Here is a 21,146-nt window from a genome sequence, read left to right on the forward strand (position 1 = left end):
CACTTTTGTTGATGGACGGCGGTCAGCATGGACACGGTCAACTTCCAAAACTGGCCGTTCAATTGCTGCCTTATAATATATCACACTTCTTGACAGGTGAAACTGTATAGAGATCATCAGTGTTATATGCTGTCAGGGAATTAATGTTATGGCTGTATGTATATCTGCTCCCTGATCAGCCATAATGTTACAAAAACACCCCTGATGTATGACATTGTACTGTAAGGAATTGTTAGTGACTGTACAACCCTAATGATTGTATCACTTCTCTGTTGACGTTTAAATATGGAAACTGACATGTGGTTCTTTGGTTGCAGTTCTGCTTTGTAAACATCAGGTGAAAAGAGAAGCGAGTGCGATGTTGATCTGTAATCTGTGAGAAGTGCAGCACTGCCATGGCCTTCTGTAAGTACCTCTCAGTGATTTTTAAGTCAAATGTTTGGATTGAGATGAAATTGAAATGTTTTGAGGAACATGACTTTGCACGTTAAATCCTGTACATATTGAAGTTTATTTATCTGTACGAGCTACTTTCAGCATGATGTTTACAAGGCTTCTGAAAGTGTTGATGTATCTGATATTACTTCAGATAAAATGTCCACCATCTGGGTTTGTTCTACTGTTCTGCTCATTGGATGGGTTTTCACACAGGATCAGCCACACTGGCCTACGAGTGAGATAAGACAGTAAGGTTCACTTATTTAATCAAGGTCTGTTTCTGCTTCTAGTTTGCTTTTATATAATATTTTATTTATTCTTTGGTAGTTAAGGGATTTTTTTGTGCTTTAAAGTCGTTCTGCTTCGAACCCTCTATAAAGGGTAAATGTGCGAACCAAAAAAAGAAAACAACTCGCTGCTTGTAAAGTATTTTAAAATTGAATACATCATATTTTAACATACTAATAGTCATGAATGCCATAAAATGCTTCCTGAATACAGTCTACACATCTAACAGCAGCTTTATTTCCTGAATCTATTCAATTATTCAGAAGCTTTATTATTGAACTTTATTACTGAAACGATTATAAAAAGATCCAGATTCTAGAGTGTTGTATTAATAAAAAAAATTACTTAAAGTAAAGTTTGCAGTAAAATGAGGTTAAAAAGTTTAAAGTCTAAAATTTCACATAACTGTTTTAAAAAGATTGATGTCTAAAATGATAGAAGATTTATCTATATACATGCTGTATTTTAACAAATATAATAATTACACAGCTATATTTGTTTAAAAAAAGATTTTTATTAGTTTAACACTTTTTAAAAAAAAAAAATCTAAAATGCTATTTTTTTATTTTAGAATTTATTTAGATATTTTGTGTATAGCAAGTTTAGACCGAAATGTCTTTCACCTATCATACAGTCAACCATGATGGAAAATATTTCTATAAACAGCATGCATTAAAGGTTTTTTTTTTACTGAAACTGTCCGTGCAGCTCTTGTAACTGGACCTGCATGCTCTTCACACTGCAGTGGCCAGGAAGCTTCTGTCTGGTGAGTCAAATAAAGCAGGAAAGTTTGGAAAATGGTCCAATGCAGATCAACAAGTATATGTGTATTTATCACAGAGTGCTGACACACACTTTCTTTGATTGAGATCTTGTAAATAATTGTATTAAGTGTGTACTTTTATGTGTTTATCCTGTGCATACTGATTTCCTACAGAACATCGACAAAAAAAACATTTGCAGGATACCGGAGAATATCCAAGACTGGACCATCCATGGCCTTTGGTAAATATTTGCATGAGAAGAATCAATCAGTTCATATTTCTTGTTGTTTTTCTTATAATTTTACAGCATAGTTTAGTGAAATAATTACATTTACAATATGTTTGGAAAAGACACGCCACTAGTAAGTAGGAAAATGTTCTTCCTTTCTTCTTGTGGTTCTTGAAGGCCTTTGAAGGATCATTACTGCTGCAACTGTTGGCCAATATTTCATTCTCATCTTCAGGTAATCGGATCCGCTAGACTTTAGAACAAATTTGGCTAAAAAACATCACACATTTTCTTGAACTTTTGCTTTTCCAGGAATTGGAGCCAGAAATCTCTCAGCTTTGGCCTTCATTAATAAAAACAAGGAGCAACTTCATATTCTGGTAATGAGCCCATGTATAAAACACACATTGTGCATAAAATCTGATGACGCGTGTCAGATTAAACGGTGGTGAGCAGAGTTTCCTGTCACTTTGCCACCTGATGTACGGTTAGGATTATTTTTCTGAAAAACGACAAGGAAGAGGAAACTTACTTGGAAATTCAAACAATTGAAGCCTCATAAAAATAAAAGAAAGAAAGAAACTTATTCATCAAAAAAACAAAAAAATTATAATATTCGACATGGGAAGTCTTTAGAACAGAGGACTTTCCAATGACAAGACAAAATTTTATTTAATAAAATAAAAAAAAATAATAGATGGTGTTTCTGTGGTGTAAAAGCAATAACTTGCTGTTGATCAATTTCCTAAAGCACCACATCCTGCAGTTTATGTTTCTTACTCACTAAACACAATGAAGTGGTGTATCACATATTTAAGACTGACTGGTTTTAACCTCTCATGGCTTTTTTTCAGGAAAGATGAATGGTTTAAACACGGAACATGTGCAGGCTGTGTGGAGAACATGAGTTCCCCTTTTCTCTACTTTAAGGCGGTTCTCAAGCTCCGACTCCTCTTCAGTGTTGATATGTAAGTGTCACGGAGCCTTTTACCACAGCACAGTGTGCTTCTGGATACAGCACTGGGAAACTGGCCTGAACATGAACTCTTATTTTTACTTGAATAGCTTCTTGGAAAAAGCAGGCATTAAACCATCCTGCAACGCTTCGTATAAGGTAAATTTACTGATGTTCCCTTGCCATTTTTTATTCACTGCAATAAAACCGAATGGCTCAAATGAAGCTTTATTTTGTGGTTTTAGTATGACGACCTGCACGGTGCACTGAAACCACTGCTTGGAGATAACTTTGTGTTACAGTGTGTAAAGGATGAAAAGGTGAGTTAATAATGTTGTTAAAGGCTGTAACATGGTGTCCTTTAATGATTATTAACTCTGTTCACAAGACAACATATAGAGAATGGATTAAGAAACAAATTGCATTTCACTTTACATCCAATCAGTTGTTTTTTTTTCCAGTTTCATTATGCTTGTATGTTGGATTATATTTTTCCAAGGCATTAGTTTTAAATGGCTGCACAAGGCACATTGCATTTATATATTTAGCAGACTGTGGTGGCAGTTTTGATCTGGATGTATAAAACACACTCAGACTCACAGTGGTGGTAAAAGCAAAGAAGTAAAGAATTTTATTTTACTGTGTAATGTGTGTGATGATTTTAGAAATCTCTCCACTTAATTCTTCTGGAATGGTAAAGTAGGTGTTGACGAGGTTTCTTCCCGCACGTGCAGAGGAACAGCTCCACCATTCACAGACGGTGACAGCTGGACTTAGATTCTTACTCATAGGGGCTTAGTTTCACCCCAGGTGGAAAGAGCATCCTACCCAACTGTTTCTGTACTCAGTGTCAATTATATCTGTGACAACAGTGTCATGGTATGAATTCAATCATGGAGAGATCAGCCACTAGCATGTATTTCTGATTCAGGTTACTGTTATCGGTGCTCTGCAGTCTCCTAACAATGACAGTTCTTGCCACAACAATAGGATCTTTCCCAAAAATATTGTTTTCTTTCAAGGCAGTCAGTGAGCTCTGGCAGAGTAGAATATCTTCTAAAGGTGGGTGTAAATGTAAGTTCACTATGAATTTGTTGCCATAGATCGATGCCCATTTTCCGTGGGTGTCTCAGCTGATTTGTCCTTTTACTCTTGGCTTGGCATTGGAACCCATTTGCAATGGCTGGCCATTTGCAATGGCTTCACAGCGGTGGGTGTAGTCAGCAGAAACTGGAGCAGTCCCAGCCAACTTGGCCTTTCAGTTCTTTCTCCTGCAGTCTTTCAGCATGATCCACTCGCCAGGCTTTAGGTCATACCAGAGGACATACGTTTGTGCAATAGTTCATTACATCTTCACATTTGCTGATATTAGATGTCTGTCTTCCCGGCGGACCCACTCCTGTGGTTAACGGCCTCACTCACTCACTCATTTCCTACCGCTTATCCGAACATCCTCGGGTCACGGGGTCCATAATTAGTTATCATAAATTGAACATTAGGATGTTTACATGCCCATAAAAAATCATCACTCTAATCTTTGCTTCCTCCACCACCCATGTCTGTAACATTCTTCTTTATTTTTTTCCTTTCAACAATCAATCAACAGACAACCGCCTTCGCTATGCTTGTCAACATGCAGAGGCAGCGTTCCTTAAAGCTTGCTGACAAAGGTTAACATGATTATTTGTATAGCACATTTCATACACAGAGGTCAAAGTGCTTTACATAGAAATTAGAAAACAGTTTATAAGAGAGAGGTTCTGGGAACCTTCATGTAACTTTACCGGTTCCTGGAACCGTTGTCTTAAGGTGGAAAAAATGGAGAATATAAATAAATCGAAATCTTACCACTTAGCTCAGAATCCCGTTGCTGAGATTGTTGCTCCTGATTGTCCAGTCCTCTGGTTTGACGAAGTAAACCGGGTTGGTCCGGACCAGACCGATCAGGGATCAACCACGAGACTGGCACACAAAACCTCCAAAAATGTGGTTGCAGTTGTGGTTGCAAAGAATTTTATTTTGCTCCAGTGAAAGGCTTCCTCCATACAGTGCAAAGTTATACACAGTGAAGAGGCAAAAATTATTGTCTTAGCTCTCATGTTTGTACCCCAGGTGTGCGTGTGTTTTTTCCTGCACCCTCCCTGGTTACTGAAGATGTATCCCTTTGAGTTATCACCTCAACAAGTCCACACACCATTTTCAGCTCTTATTAAACACCTGCACACATAATCCCTTAATGTTCCCATAACAGTTGGAATAAGGGCCTCTTGGTCTTTCTCATTAGTCTTTCACACAGAATACTGTAAAAGCACATAACGTTATATAAAAACACTCATGATATTTAAAATTTCCACTACAAGACACTTTTAACCAAAGCCACTTACAACTTAGAATGCAAGTTTCTCAGGTTAAAGATATCTTCTAAATACCGTAAACGTAATGCTCTCTTAAGTTGCCTTATATTTTTTTTGCTGTTCAGGTTCATTCCATCTCTGAGGGACAGTCATTCCACTAAGAGTTTGAAAAGCATTGTAAAAAGCATATAATCTTCCTCAGACGTCTAGCACTATTAACAAGGCTAGAACTGCATTACACGTGAATAACAAACATATTTAAGTGTTATTTAAGGATTTTACAGCATGCTTTATAAATTTAAACCTTACTTTACAGATCATTGTTCACTGTATTTATAAATCTTTCTCCAGGGAAATACTGTCCATTGTATTGAAGTTACTAATTATAGGATAATTATGTGGTTATTGCCAACAGCACAAATAGATTTAGATAGGTTTATATAATGGATGTGCAGACAGCTCAAGTCACAAGAATTAATAATCGTCTGCATTCCTGGAGAGTAGAATTTATTTTATTAAACAGTAATTAATCTCTGTTGGAGATGGAATAAACATAAAGCTCTCTTCTTTGCTTTTAGGAAAGGGAGGCATGGCTTCAATTAAAGATCGATGTCTCAAAGAATGTGACTCTTGGATGCCCTGCGGCAGAGAAACTCGAGAGCAGCAGAGTGACAAACACTTCTTCTGGACACCCCTGTCCCAGGAACACCACCATTTTCTACTTCCCTATAAACCACAAGCATCCACAACAACCATGCACCTGAACACAGCATTAGTCAATGTTCTCACTGGTAGTGACTAAGAGGCTTTCAGTGCCACTCTGAGTAATCTGCTTATATGCTAGTACACACAGTTTAAGACAAAGGAAAAGAATTGGTCATGATGAAAGAATTTCTAAAGCCAAACTGCAGTTTTTTTTTTCTTTCTTTTATTGTCATGTAATCCATTTGCCAAAAAGCAAGACAGTGGTGATGTTCTATAGCCACTAAAACAACACTGACTAAAAAAAAGCAAATCATTTGAATTACCTTTTTTATTTAACTCTAGGATAGAACTCAAAACCACAAATAAAAAAAATAAATCTTGGTGAGCATGATGCAGCTATATAGAGTTCGTTTGTTCACACTTCTAGTTTTCCGAGGAAGCGGAGGTTGAGAATTTTGAGCTGCTCGTCCAGTTCCATTCGGACGATGCCGTCCTCTCCGTCGATACTGAGCAGGACACCGGTGGCCTCTCGGTCTTCTCCCAAAATCACCTTCACCTACACGCCACACCCACACATTACACAATGAGACATAGCCCTTTCAGTGCTTCGACAGCCTCAGCAGCTGTTCTTTTTAGTCACAATATGATTTCATCTCACAACCAAATCTGCATGCGTTAGAGGAAAGTCAGTGGTTTTTAAAGTCAGGCTCATGAAGATAAGGCAGAAGAGCCATATATTTTTCATTTAATTACAGTCGTTGGAAAAAACAACCTATTATTGAATTGTTGGCTGATGATAATAATTTAAAGTGCCTCCGTTCTTCCAGCAAGCGACCCTTGTTATTCCAAGGGCAAAGTTGAATGAAGGAAGACTGTACAATTGGTGTTTGTTTCTTAGACTTTGGAACAGACCCCAAGGTATCTAATTCAGTTAGCCTACTTACTCGCTACATTTCTGCAATGAAATGAGGACTACCGTGTGGTTATGTACATATTAGCACTTATTATAATACTACTATAGGTCCTGATACTGATAAAGAGCACACTATTTAATACACTATTTGTTATATTATTACATAAAATCTCATAAAATGTACTACAAATTCAGTCTCCAAAAACAGCGGGCCACTTCCTTTCAGAGCTTGGCACAACATTTGTTCCAGATGATTAGTTAATAGAAAGCAACTGTACCTTGTTATTTTTGGTTGGAGTCACAGGCTCCAGATGTTCACTCGAGATGCTGACAACCTTCTCTGTGTCCTGCAGATATACTGAGCACATCCCACCCTGTGTGCAGAACACAAATCGAGTGCAGGAGATCAGCACCTACTGCAGCGCTAACATTCACAACTTAAAAGTATTCAACACAAAAATAATCTTCACATTTATCTTAGCCCTTATAAAGATACAACATAAATACCCAAACACTAAAGACATATGATCTAGAACTTTTACAATAGTAAAAATGTTGCTTAGACGTGTTTGGAGATTATATTTTGCATGCTTATGATAAATCGTGCAATGCATATAAATCAGATCAGTTGATAAGGATGAAACGAATCAGTTGTTAACAGAATGCTAATTACCAGTTCATTAGCTCTATTAACTGCTCACAAAAAAAAAACAAAAAAAAAAAAAACGTGGGGAATTCTGGGGAAAAAAACTTACAATATCCTTGATGTGTGCATTTACTACTCACATTCATTTACTACACATGTATTAAAATGTTATGATAATACACCTGTCATCAACAACATGATTCAGATTATCCCTAAATAAAGACAAGCTGATTCTGTAAGACTGTCATCTTTTTCTATCCAACTGCCAATCCACGGTCCACAAAGAGCTTCCAAGAATGTACGAGATCTCATTGTTGAAGGATATCAAACAAGAGAAGAGAAAACATCCAAGCCTGCCAAAATCACCCAAAACCATATGACCCACTGTGTTATAACCAGAATAGACCAAGGTAGTCCAAATAGGAGGAAATATAGCAATCTATTTTGGCACAAAACACACAGTCCTCTGTAAATCAACAAAGAAAGGGCTTCAGAAACAGATTTAGCAATGTTTTGAAATAGCACAAAGTCAGAGTCCAAATTCATGAGTGTTGAGAAATCAGCTTACAGTCACACTGCGAATGACACCAGTCTGGTTGATGACGCCTCCATCCAGAAATGTGTCCTTGACCCGCACCAGAATGTCTGTAGTGACCCAATCACTGGAGGTCTGGTCGATGTTTGAGCCGGGGGTGTGAGGGTTGTAGCCACCTGGGGACGGTGCCCCAGGAGTCATGGGGCTATAGCCTACCGGACTGGGGCTTGGACTTGCCTAAAGGTTATACAGTTAACCATCATATTAATTCACACCTCATTTGTAAAGGCATATGTAAGCAAAAGGCAATGAAAAAAACAACAAAAAAGTACCTGGTATGCCATGGGTGATGGTGTTGGGTGGTAGCTGGCTGGTGAGTGGGTGTTTTGGTAACCCACTGGACTTGGGGCCACCTGGTGATAACTCTGCGGACTAGGGCTAGGCTGGTAAGAGCCCTGTGGAGACGGTGCTGCATATGGAGAGTACTGGTCTGTGTTGTACCTGTAGAATAATTATACAACCCGAAAATTATGCCCCAAATACAGCAGTCAATCAGGCCTAAACAAACACGACCACGTACTAATAAATGCCCAGAAATGTTCTCACATTGCAGGAGTTCCAGGGGTTTGGGGATTGTATTGGGGATTGACTTGTGGAGAGGGCACTTCTGGATAGCCAGGGGTCTGAGGATTAGGCGTGCCCCCATAACCCTGAGGAGACGGGGAGGGCTCGTCATCATAGCTGAACTCATAATCCTCATCTTGCCTGAGGAGAAAAGAACATCAATGTTAGGACAAACAGATGCATTAATTGTGCATTAAACTGGCCTATTCTACATGCAAGTCTTTCTCTCTTGCCTTGATGGTGTGTTTGGATTGTTGGGGTCCCAAGCTCCACTCTGCCCAGGTGTCCGGCTTCCATCATGCAGCGGTGTCTGGGAGCCGTAATGAGGTGTTCGGCTTCCTGAAACAAATCAGACTTCCGGAAAACCAGCCAATAACACAGGAAAGGTAAAAGCTTTAATGATGCCTCTAGATTGGCCTTACCGTCGTGGATGGGTGTCTGGCTGCCATACATCGGCGTACGAGAGCCTGAACCGTACATTGGTGTCTGGGAGCCATACATTGGAGTCCGACCATGAATGGATGTCATTCCACCGTGTCTCTTTGCACCACTGAATCATAAAAGAAAAAATACATTTGAAAGGCTATACTTATCAGATTTCATTTGATTTTAATGCTTTGCAATTTTTGTGCATCTGAGAACGGAGATTCAACATTAAAGGATAACATACACGCTGGTCAGACGCTGGCGGTCCACAGAAATAGTCTGACAGGTTGAGTGCAGCTCTACTCTTGCTGTTGATTCTGTGGCATCTTTGACCACCCCAATGTAACCTGTACAAGGACAATAATCAGAGTCTTTAATCAAAGAACATTGAGGAATATGCATCACACATTTTCTGCAGATTATTCAGGTGCACTTTCATTTTGCGCATCTCCCATTCTATCAGATCCCAAAGTTCATTCAGATCAGATGACTACTGCCCCTTTTCCACCGAGGCAGTTTGAGTGCTGGTTCGGAGCCAGAGCCTAATTTAGAACAAGTTCTTTCTTTTTTCGACAGCCAAAGCACCAGCTCTGCACCAGGAAAAATGGTACTTAAGTAGCACCAAAACGCTGCTGGTCTAGACTTAAGAACCGCTTGCATCAGGGGCTGTGGGCGGGCCTACTGTTAGATAATGTACCTTAAGTATACTAATGTTTAATACACTTTTACTTTACCGCAATATGATCAATTATCAGCACATATGATATTAGGTAGCTACATGCTAAGGTTAACTTTTTTCTGTGTTAATGATAAAATAATGTTATGTACTTTTTCGATTACAACCTCTGTTTATACAAATTAAATGGAGCTGCACGTACACGTTGGATTCGCCGCGTTTGGATGCCAATGTAGGTTCACAAAGCCATGAGCATTAACAGTAAAGCAACATCCACCATTGTTGTGTTTGTGTTTGCCGCTGCTGCGCTAACGTTGCTGGGAAACGTGACGCGTATACAGTGACGTCAGACTCGGCTCTATGATGGCTCTAAAAGGCAAACCGGTTCTTAGAAGGATCACCAGTGGAACCAACTTTGAACCAGCACTAGCTCTGAACACGGTTCAGACATGGTTCTTTCTGGTGGAAAAGGGGCATAGGAAGGCTAATAAAGAACAGTGAACACCTATGACAATCATATCTACATGGTTTTATGCGTTGCAACGAAGGCAGCAGATTAATTGATTAGATAATAACATGAATATGAGCAGCATGTCAGTGTATATATATTACATAATGTATATAAATGATTAAGTTTCCTCAGAATGTATTGGACCAGCAAAGCCCCTAATGTTGGAGATCAAAAGGCTAATAAGTGACACTCTCTTAGCTTTCATTTCATGATATTGACATCTAGATTCATTTAAGAAATACTTTTTCGGTGAGCAAAAGTATTTGTACATCTCTTGTTTTCAGTCAACTTCAAGCCAAACCAAACTCCTTTTACTATATACATTTATAGGCCTGTACTATAGCTTTGTCCATTTGTTGTTTGTTTCTTCTTTCAGTCTTCTATTCAGAAGCTGAAATACATGCATTGGGTTAAGTTTTGATGATTGACTTTACCAGCCATGTTCTCTTTGATGAAGTTTATTGTTGTGATGTCAGGGTCCTCCCAATTAGATTGAATACATTTCTCTCTAAACTGGCACACACTGACTGTACATGATGGTCACCCAAACCATCACCCTCCTACCTTTGTATGGTCCTTGGGATATCCTGACTGTCTGTCCAATCAGATCATTGTCTCGTCTTCCACGGCCACGCCCCATTCCTCCACCACCACCTCCCCTCTGCATTTGACCTTGTGGTGCAGATATAACAGAAAATTTATAATAATTTTTTTTTCTAAATTCACACATCATCTACTTGTTTAAATATTTCATTTAAAATTATTCATGACATTGTTGGGGCACAACATCACTTACCCCCTCCTCCTGGATGCATTGGACTGCTAATTCGAGGACTCATGGGAGCAAAACCCCCAACAGTGAAATTGGTCACATCTCTAGGCTTCAATATCAAAATAACAACAATTAATTTAGCATTTAATATTCTATAAGTAAAAATACAGGGGCTTTTGTTTGCAGTGGTATGTGGAGGAAGAGGACAAACCACAAGCTGCTTCATTACACTTACCTTTGAACCCCCAGCCAGCACAAGATGGCGTGTCTTACAGACAAACATGCCTCCATTTTCAACAAGCTTCTTACAGTGAAGGAAGGCAAAGCCTCGGAAGAGATGGCGAATTTCTCCCTCTCTGCCCTGTCAAACACAAACGTCAAAAACACATCTGTTATAATTTTTTCCACGTTAAATCTACTGTAGACATCAGTCTTTGAGGATCTCATTACTTCACTTTAATAGTACTCAAGACATTGGTGGCTAGATAAATAATCCAAAGGTCTGGTAAACCTGCCAAACACAACATTGTCACTATGCTGGGCTATTAAATGTAATGATTGTTACAAAGTGTCTGTTCATAATTTTTTCAACATTGTGATTCCTATAAATATAATGTGAAAAACAATGTGAATGTGAAACAACAATTTTAGAGGGAAAAACTCTTGCAAAGTGTCCACACCCTTTAACAAATACTTTAATGTTCCTTTGGATTTTTTTGCGCAAGAGTATCAGCTTGACATGTCTTGACATGGCATTATTTATAATTTCCTCCATCTTGATATAGCTCCAGTTCATAGCTCCAGTTCCAAGCAGCCTAAAAACCACAGTGCTGCTCCGACTACTTTTTATATTTTACCTCAAATATTCTTATTTTTGATTGAGATTCACAGGCAGAAATTTGCTCACAGAATGTGGTCCATCTATGACTTTGACGATGTCCTTCACATGGATGTTGTTCTGCTCAGAATCCAGGGCAACAGCAAAGCGATTGTCCTTCCGTCTATTCACCGCCTGGTGCCTCACTGTGAGCACCTTACCATGCATGTTAAGTACCTGGGAGAAGGTCCAAATGTTGCAGGATCAGCATCATAGAAAAACCTTACATTTACTGCGCATTTAAAGATCCAATCAGATGACTGGGAAGCCACTACCTGAAACGTCTCTCTCTCCAGCCGGACAATGACACCCACGGTTTGTGGATCCAGCTGTACCAACTCCCCCCATTCGTGCTGTCCTCCTGCATCCACCCCAGATGCAGTCTCTGAACACAGCTGTAAGTCTCGGGGCAAGACTTTAAGCTGCAATACAGACAATATGATAATCATCATGGAATATGCACTAGTGATGAGATAAAAGAATATGATCAAATAATCACGTGTTGAACAAGGGTACATTGGAAGGTCTCTGCAATCGTGAAGCAACCCACCTCATGCATTGTGAGATCAGAGAAGAGAATTACAAAGTTTTCTTCAACACGAACAATAAGACCAGTGTCGCCTTCGAAACGACCTGCAATGACTTTCACATGGTCTCCCATACGGAAGTACTTCCTCAATTCATGCGCTGGAAACTCTAGAGGGTCCTAAAGACAATAAAAGAAAAATATTGTTAAAAAGTGTAGTAATATTAATACATTAGTTGGCCCTACAACAACTACTTTTATTAGTAATGTTATTTCAGTTGTTCCCTGTCCGGATCCCCACGTCTGATCTGCATTACTGATTTGGCAGAGGGTTCATGAAGGTTTCCCTTCCCGACACAACCCTCCCACTTTTTCCTGCCTTGGGAAGGGCAGTGAGAGTTAACACTTCAGTGGCTAGATTTGATCACTGCTTGAGAATTGAAACTGAGCAATAAGAGCACAGGATCTTGCCTCTTGACCACCAGGGGAAAACCACTACCACTACCAATACTACTGTTTTATGTAACTAATGCCTGAACCACCCCTGCTAAGGTGGCTCATGCAGGAAATAAAAAAAAGATATGCAACAAATTCCAGCAACAAATCTCGACGTCTCGTTGGTATCCGGTTATGTGCATGTACCTTCAGGTCCTCATGCTTGGGCATGATTGTTATCTTGCTGCCATCAACACTGAGAATTTTCCCCTGAAGGTTGATCAGCTCACCCTCGCACACCTCCACATTGTCCCCAGCCTGGAGGTTGTGCTCCCGCTCTTTACCTGTAGAGATCAGTCAGTAACTTATCCCATATCAACAGCTCCTTCACCCTTATGCATTCACAAAGTAATTCAAACCTGTTGTTTCTGTCACCACTTCTAGGTCAATGCCCTCAGGCTGGTCCTCAAACTTTTCCAGTTCAGAAAGAGTTGGTTTAACACCGTCTGTGATCTAAAGGAAATTAAATTAAACCTGCCGCTCATCATTAGACAATCTGTAAATACATGCAGATGGGTCTTACCACAGCAGACATGGCAAAGCTTTTAAACAGGAAGCCTTTGCGACTATATCGGTTGCCTTCAAATATCATAAAATCACCATCGTGGCTAACTTCCCCTCCAAGTGACCTAAAGAAATTGAAATTATGCATTATAAGGAATTATATTTCTTAAAAAACACACACAGGAACAGAACACAGGAACCAAGAAACGGTCTTACAAAGACACTTCATTCCCTCTTACCTGATCTTCTCAGCATCAAACAGTCTCTGCGCTGGCCTCTTAAACTTTTTTCTCTTTGCAAACCAGTCTTTCTGTAAGAGTGAATAGTGGTTAAAATGGGCTTTAGGTGAGAAAACACTTGATCAGATTATCATTACATATATTACATCTCTTACCATGCTCATCTTTGCTTTGATTCGGTCCAAATCAATTCGAGGAATCATTTTCAGTGATATTGTATTTTGGCTTGGTTCCACATAGTCAACCTAAAACATACATTTTTGTAAAAGTTTTTCCAATTTCAAAATAGAAATTAAATCAAAGCAGTATCTTTGTTTCTGTTTAAACGTTGGTGAACTTATGAAACCCACCTGTGCAATATCATCTTTGTACAAGCCTCTTTTAAGCCGGACCCAGGATTTAGGTTTGAGGTTTGTTACTTCTTTCACCACTTTAAGAACATCAGTCATTTCCTTAATGGGCACCATTTGCTGGTTCCAGTAGCCCATTCGCAGGTTTCCGACTCCTTCTATGGCAGCTTTCACATGGGTCTGCTTATATGCCTCTATATAGATATATCCTTTCACATGCTCAGGAGCCACTACTGATTTAATCTGAAGTGGCTGTGTTGAGATAGAAAAGAGAGAAGAAATAATAATGAGGTGATATTCTAAATAAATATACGTTGACTAAATGTGTACACCATTACGTATATTTTTTTTCCTGGACGCTGCAGGATATCAATGTAATTAACTTACTGTGTCAGTGCACTGGTAGGCAATGAATTTTCTCATCAGTGCAATGGCAGTTGCTCTCTCCTCCCCGATCTAAACAGAAATGTTAACATGAGAAAAATGCAGTGCGAAAATCTTTTCATAACTACTTAAATTAATCTACACCTGCACATACCTTACATTTGACAGTCCACAAATTTGGATCTCTGAAATACAGCACAGGGCAAAAAAAAAAAAATGAAGTAAATAAGTGCGTATGTACAGTATGGAAGTCTATAACTTCATCACATTTGAGAAAAAAGACTGACAGAATAAAACCTACTTAACACCAGGGAGCAGCTGTTGCTGAGTAATGTCATCAGACAGATCCTCTGATCCGCCATAGAAACTGAGAGCAAGAAAGATTAAAGTGTTATAACACAGTATGTGATAGGGGTGACTATATGAAGAAAAAATAAATACTGATGAAAGGATAACATACTGTTCTCCTCCTGAAGACTTGGCATATTTCCTCATATAATACTCTCCCAAAGCTTCCTCTCTGGAATCTCTACAGGCAGGTAAATAAAAACAAACAATGTTAAATGGCATCAGAGGCTCATGCTGACAAAAGTAATCACAAACATCAGCAGGTCAGCTCGCTCATACCTCCAAAGATTCTGCAGTCTGCGGGAACCGGAATGATCCTCATCCAGAGTTACAGGATCAAGGTTGGAAACTAGACAATGGGGAACAAAAAATAACAATCAGGAAAAAAAATGAAGGAAAAATGCACAATCTGAAAGCAGCTTGTATCCAACTTGATGTTAATCTATTATCAGCCACATCTGGCTATGTAAGCTGGCTCAGCTCAGCAGCTAAATAATAATTAGAATTAATGTTGGGTATGGAATTTAAAAAAAAATTCAAATCAATCCACCCCACTCCCACAGTTATTGTTTGCATCAGCCCATGATATTGTCTACCAAATTTAGCACGATCTATTTGTGAAAATGTAAACAAATTAGTAAACCACCAGGAACCAGACCAGTATTAAGAGTGGACCCTCAGATATCACAACAACTGGATAGCAGATTTTATTTTATTGTTTTGATTTTGCATTAATATGTACGTGTGTGTGTGCATGATTGTTTTGTTTAGACACAGTGATATCTCATGTTGGATTGTCACAACAGATGCCGAAGCTCTGGAGAAAAATAGTGAATATATCAATAACACGTTTATAATAATCAGTAAAATATGTGAAGGAGGAACTGATCCTTTTATCAGGCAGCATGAACATGTATTTACTGAAATTTACTGAAAAGGCTTTAATTTATATATATATATATATATATATATATATATATATATATATATATATATATATATATATATATATATATATATACACACTTAATATACAAAATACAAAATTAATTAAATTCATGAAAATAGACCTAATCTACTCTACTCTACTAAACTATGCTGCACATTATCCTCCATTATTCATTTTAGCTCACGGTCGTCTGGTGTATTGAAGCTATGTATTTATTTATTTTGAAATCAATATTAGCTATTTTATCCTGATCATTTTGGATCAGTTCCACAAGCTCGAATGGATGGAGCTTTACGGATACAAGAATAAGCTTCAGTGACAGTGCTGGAAAGTTCAAAACACCTGCTCTAATCATTCATTCATTCATCTTCTACCGCTTATCCGAACTATCTCAGGCGTCATCGGGCATCAAGGCAGGATACACCCTGGACAGAGTGCCAACCCATCGCAGGGCACACACACACACACACACTCTCATTCACTCACGCAATCACACACTAGGGACAATTTTTTCCAGAGATGCCAATCAACCTACCATGCATGTCTTTGGACTGGGGGAGGAAACCGGAGTACCCGGAGGAAACCCCCGAGGCACGGGGAGAACATGCAAACTCCACACACAAGGTGGAGGTGGGAATCGAACCCCGACCCTGGAGGTGTGAGGCGAACGTGCTAACCACTAAGCCACCGTGCCCCCCTCTGCTCTAATCAATCTGAATTAATTTTTAAACACTGCTTTGGAACAAGTGTCACTAGATATCGATATCGTGGCAGCGTGATTTTGTGTAGTGATAATAATCTTAAACAGTCACGTAGACTCTCTTAAATTATGAGGAGCGTCACATGTTGGATGTCATAAAATGAAGCAAACATTTAAAGATACTGTACTTCATGTGAGTTGACAGACTGGAAGCATGTGTAATTACAGTAGGGAGACACATACCTTCAGCCTCCTCTGCTCGAGTCCATCGGAGATTTGTAGAGGGAGGAACATGAGCCATAATACAATTTCATGTGCATACAGCAATTGCAGGCAAGGGCAGAGATACATACACAGCATAAACCAAAGGGGGGGAAAAAGGAAATAGAAAAAAAAAATCATCAATAACGGGCAGGCACTGAATGGTATTTATTTTAGAGATGGAGGTCATGCCAGTATCCTTGTTAGTTGATGCAATGCAATAAGCATGAGTTTTTCACTAAATCCACTACACTTATTTAACGAAAAGGAGCAATTTCAGGCAAACGGTCACAGTTGGTTTCCCTTGAGAACATACCATTAGCTTTACGTTCCTAACGTAAATAAAATGTATTCATCATAATGAGAACTACATAAAGTTGAGTGTTACGGATTTTCTTAGATCCAGAGAGAAAAGCCAAAACATGTATTTGCCATCCGTGCTCCTCGACTAGAACGTGTGCAAATAGAACATTAGCAAAACAACTGCATGACATGTTATACGAGCCACGTAGAATGGGTATGAAATTGATCGAATGTGGGAATTGTGAGAATTTAAGTCAATTAGACAAAGAAAACAGAAAGATCAGAGAAATCTGGAGTTGGTTTACCGTTAACTGAAGGAGGCATGCACAAAAGATAAAGAATTATGAGCACAAGGAATACAATCAAATGAACTAGCACCAGTTAAAATCATGTTAGACAAACACTTTGCTGTAGTTATACATTCTTCTTACTAACGTTGTACATTGGACTTTAACGTGCCTTTTTATCCCTGATCAACTAATAGTAGTTATTGCAGCTGTATTAACAGTAATGATTACTAGCAAAAGTAATTTAACACACATCAGCATTTAAAGATAAATCTTAATACAGTAATATTGTATATATAAATATTAATTAAACTATTTCTTAAATTAAATAAAGCAGTAAACATGACTAGGAGACACTCTGTGGAAAAACTCACCTTTTTCCAAAATGTCCTCGGCTCCTTCCTCCCACAGATCTTCATCTTCATACTCATCGTCAACGTCTATTCACGGGACAGAACCAGAGCCGTAAATAAGTACAAAATAAATGCGTGCATTGGGTTCTTTATGAGAAGCAATTGATTCTGGATGTTAGATGTGGAGAAGTTTTACCAGCTTCGTCTAAGATGAAGCCTCCGTGGCGAGGCTTCTTTCTAGGACGGTCATCGTCCTCTTCCTCCTCTTCGTCATACTCCTCCTCCTCTTCCTCCAAGTCCTCCCCCTCTTCTTCAGCTTTGTCACTACCAGCAACACTTCCCTGCCCTTCATCCTCCTGAAAGTGAAAGCTTCTCAGTAAGATGTTGAGACTTAAGCATAAATTTTATATGTCTGGTTTTACTGTTTATCTAAAAGACATTCATTAGATTGGAGTTTTGGGATGAGGTGAACAGCACTGACTCATGTGTCACTCTACAATCCTTTAACACTTTTTTAGGTTACATAGTGATTTTATCTCCGCAAGTCTCTATACGCTGTTTGAAGAAATCGCCAATTTTTGTTCCTAATACTGGTTGCCATAGTAATGAGCAAATATATTTATTTACACTACTTTTTTAGACAGCCTATAGATGTCATCTGCTCTAAAGATGTCTGAAAGTGTGCTTTTCATTTGAGTTGATTAAGTTTTTAGATAATTACATGCTGTAGTGATATATAAACTTTATAATTTTACCTGCTTGTAATTTTTTCAAGACTGACAGACGAATTTTTTCATAAGAAGATAAGTTTACAAATATGGAAATATGCAGGGAATCTTTATTCATCTCCCGTCTCATTTCTGGGTGCAATGGGTTTTTATGTTTTAAAAAATGCTCCAAGTTTACTTCTAGTTGAGATCAAAGTATATGGTGTATATATAGTAGAAAATGTCCCCGTTTTGAACAATGTTTTTCCCAGGTTTTCCCTGGATGAACTAAATTTTCTCTGAATGTTTGCCTCTTATAATCTAAAACGCAAGACGTGCAATTTCACTGTAGAGCAACTTTAACGTCTTACTTCATTCTCCTCAACCTCCTCAGCCTCGCTGCTCCTCTCGCTCTGGTTGTCTGAAAAGTCGCTATCCTCACTGTCAGACATCACTCTGATTTACCTGCTCAGTACACACACACACATACACACACATATACATACATAAATACACACACATACATACATAAATACACACACACACACGCATATACACACACACACATACCCACATACACACATATACATACATAAATACACACACACACACACACACACACACACAGTAATAAATGCACTGGCAAAACACAATACAACTAGCAGATAGAACACAACGTCATAGTCAAACTGAGTTACTACATAGCGATCACTTTATTTCATTATATTATATTTCATCAATGTGAGCTTGACAACAGCAGTTTAGCCAACGACAATAGAGGATGTTATAGGTGAAGATTAAACACTAGAAATAATAAACTGATGTGTGAACTTGCTTTCACACGAACTTAATGAGTTATTATTTAGCTAAAGGAAGTCGTAGCGCCTTCAGCCACATTAGCAAACATTAATCTAGTGGCTTGTTAGCATGTTTGCTAGCTGGTGAAATGAAAACTTTTAAACAAAACATACATCAAAGATAGTAAACATTTAATTTGTCAGATTATTTGCAACGACAGGGTTGGGTTGATTAAAAAAATGATTTATTAAACCTCAATCCTGAAGGAACAGAGTCTCATTAGCAGGATTTAATTAGCCAGATGTTGTAGCAGCTCGCTGTTAAAGACTATGTGCGCTATTATAAAACATTTAGTATTATTATTAATACAAATGTTTACCTTCGGGTGTAAACAATGTCAGCAGACACCAGCAAAGACTTCGATTATAAGAATAAAGGGTTTTAAACCGCTTCGCTCCCGCTATGAACACTGCGGCTATTTCCACTGAACATCCTCCGCAAACAGACTCGCTTTCCGCTTCCGGTCCAAAAAATGATGAACAGCGCCACCTCATGTCCTGGAGGAACACGACTTCCATACATGCCTGTATGACTACTGGCACCAAACTGTTTGGATACATTTTTACTGCGAATAATGGATGTGTTTAAACTTGTCTGGGGAGACAGCAGTACAACCCCCAAATCACAGAGAAATCATACAAACTCCACTTACACAGGGTGGAGACAGGAAATGAGCCCATGACTGCAGTAGCACATGGCATTCTAACTACTAAACCACCTGTGCCTAGGGACAGTGCTGATGTCTCCCAGTACAGAGTCACCAGATACAATTACAATACAATTAAATGAACTCTAAAACCATTAAACAGGGCTCTCAAGTTTTGAAGGCAAGAGTGGCATCTCCAAACCCCCCCAAACACACACACACACACACACACACACACACAAACAACAATGGGGGTGTTGTTGTGTTTAGTAAGGATCACTGAACACAATTTAACCAAATACAAAGTATTTATTCAATTTACTTTTATTAATATAATGTATTATTTTATTAATTTGCAACATATATATTAATTTGCAACATATATAAGAACATAAAAAGTGTGTGTGTGTGTGTGTGTGTGTGTGTGTGTGAGAGAGAGAGAGAGAGAGAGAGAGAGAGAGAGAGAGAGAGAGAGAGAGAGAGAGAGAGAGAGAGAGAGAGAGATGACTGGTGTTGTTTATTGTAAGTGTTTGTTGCCTTTTTGGACTCCTTTATCATTTGTGATGTTGGCTCCCATTTAAAACAGTTCGGCTCAAGCCCAGCGATTTTTAGGTGTCCCATCCAGAGACGAGCTGTTTCGTGTTGAGATTTTGTTCAAACCAACCATCAAAAATACCCTCTGGGCATCAGCATTAGAATGTGGAAGCACTAAAACCAAGACTACTTGTTCTGAGCAGGTGTTGTCAGTGCAGGCTGTAAAACTGTTGTCTAAATTACAGAGACTCATGAAAAACTGATGCTGATTATCTGGGAAACATCTCTAACAGCAGTCAAAATGTAATTGTTTGTGTCAAACAAGTTGTTAATTTGTTCATGACTTACTCTGTGCTCAAATTGATGCTCGCAGCTCCAGTGGTTTTCTCTGTGGGTGAACGAGGATGATGCTGAACAATTCCAAGGTATGCTTTTTTTTCATTGGTGGTTGCGTTAAATCTTACCCATGTACAATAGTGCTATTTTCTGATTGGCTATTGTGTAGCCTCTTTTTTTGATTGGCTGATAAGTGTCAGGCTCGACTAAGAACTCCAGGGGAGACGCGCTTGGTTCCTGCCCGGTTCAATAGAGAGAGTGGTGCGGACAGATACATTTTGGGCGCTGCGGCTTATTAAATATATCATAAATAGTACATTTTTCTGCGTGACAAATACAATGTGTGGCGGGAGAGCGTGACAAAAGACCCAAATGAGTGACTGTCACGCTCAGTGTGTGACACTTGAGAGCCCTGCATTAAAACATTTGCCATACCTGATGCCTACTGTCATCTTGGTCTAACCTGATTGATTTGGAAATATTTCCATGCTCTGTATTCTAAGCTGAGGTTGTGGAAGAGGTTGTGGTTGTCATGTCACAGGTCATATACCATGGAGAGATTGAGGACAGCAACAAGACTCAAGGCAATTATATCGCATCAGCAAGGTTGCCAGATCATCTTCCCATTCCACATGGATGGATTGGTCCAGATT

At 38.9% G+C, this 21,146-nt stretch overlaps 2 protein-coding genes across 4 annotated transcripts; one reads left to right on the plus strand and one right to left on the minus strand.

The window, feature by feature from the left end:
• Positions 1–317: 317 nt before the first annotated feature.
• Positions 318–6,124, plus strand: rnaset2l (ribonuclease T2, like). 2 transcript variants are annotated; one of them, XM_060888919.1, is made up of 10 exons: positions 318–405; positions 590–686; positions 1,435–1,492; positions 1,664–1,731; positions 1,897–1,954; positions 2,032–2,099; positions 2,574–2,687; positions 2,785–2,833; positions 2,920–2,994; positions 5,607–6,124. In XM_060888919.1, exons 1-10 carry the CDS (start codon positions 396–398, stop codon positions 5,790–5,792), a joined length of 783 nt encoding a protein of 260 aa, XP_060744902.1. In that variant the 5' UTR covers positions 318–395; the 3' UTR covers positions 5,793–6,124. The 2 variants fall into 2 exon arrangements, with proteins under 2 accessions (XP_060744902.1, XP_060744903.1); XM_060888920.1 differs by lacking the exon at positions 318–405 and having other exon boundaries at positions 590–710.
• supt5h (SPT5 homolog, DSIF elongation factor subunit) lies at positions 6,044–19,432 on the minus strand. Of its 2 annotated transcripts, XM_060888917.1 has the most exons (30): positions 19,297–19,432; positions 18,491–18,584; positions 17,609–17,768; positions 17,434–17,499; positions 16,452–16,463; positions 14,839–14,908; positions 14,672–14,740; positions 14,513–14,578; positions 14,366–14,396; positions 14,215–14,283; positions 13,828–14,079; positions 13,633–13,722; positions 13,478–13,548; positions 13,258–13,363; positions 13,094–13,187; positions 12,882–13,018; positions 12,264–12,419; positions 11,989–12,135; positions 11,744–11,890; positions 11,072–11,197; positions 10,861–10,945; positions 10,629–10,736; positions 9,122–9,224; positions 8,874–9,001; positions 8,685–8,790; positions 8,434–8,592; positions 8,160–8,328; positions 7,861–8,064; positions 6,925–7,020; positions 6,044–6,289 (listed from the first exon to the last, which is right to left on the minus strand). In XM_060888917.1, exons 2-30 carry the CDS (start codon positions 18,569–18,571, stop codon positions 6,149–6,151), a joined length of 3,249 nt encoding a protein of 1,082 aa, XP_060744900.1. In that variant the 5' UTR covers positions 18,572–18,584; positions 19,297–19,432; the 3' UTR covers positions 6,044–6,148. The 2 variants fall into 2 exon arrangements, with proteins under 2 accessions (XP_060744900.1, XP_060744901.1); XM_060888918.1 differs by lacking the exon at positions 16,452–16,463.
• Positions 19,433–21,146: the final 1,714 nt, after the last annotated feature.

Source organism: Tachysurus vachellii, chromosome 15 (genome assembly GCF_030014155.1).
Source record: "Tachysurus vachellii isolate PV-2020 chromosome 15, HZAU_Pvac_v1, whole genome shotgun sequence".
Taxonomy (NCBI): Eukaryota; Metazoa; Chordata; class Actinopteri; order Siluriformes; family Bagridae; genus Tachysurus; species Tachysurus vachellii.

Coding starts and splice junctions, on each gene's coding strand:
- rnaset2l (XM_060888919.1), top strand. Junction 1,493..1,663: donor GGCCAGGAAGCTTCTGTCTG/GTGAGTCAAATA, acceptor GATTTCCTACAG/AACATCGACAAAAAAAACAT. Junction 2,995..5,606: donor AGTGTGTAAAGGATGAAAAG/GTGAGTTAATAA, acceptor CTTTGCTTTTAG/GAAAGGGAGGCATGGCTTCA.
- supt5h (XM_060888917.1), bottom strand. CDS start 18,571: ATGTCTGACAGTGAGGATAGCGACTTTTCAGACAACCAGAGCGAGAGG. Junction 11,198..11,743: donor TCATAGATGGACCACATTCT/GTGAGCAAATTT, acceptor TGTGTTTGACAG/GGCAGAGAGGGAGAAATTCG. Junction 8,791..8,873: donor CCAGACACCCATCCACGACG/GTAAGGCCAATC, acceptor GATTTGTTTCAG/GAAGCCGAACACCTCATTAC.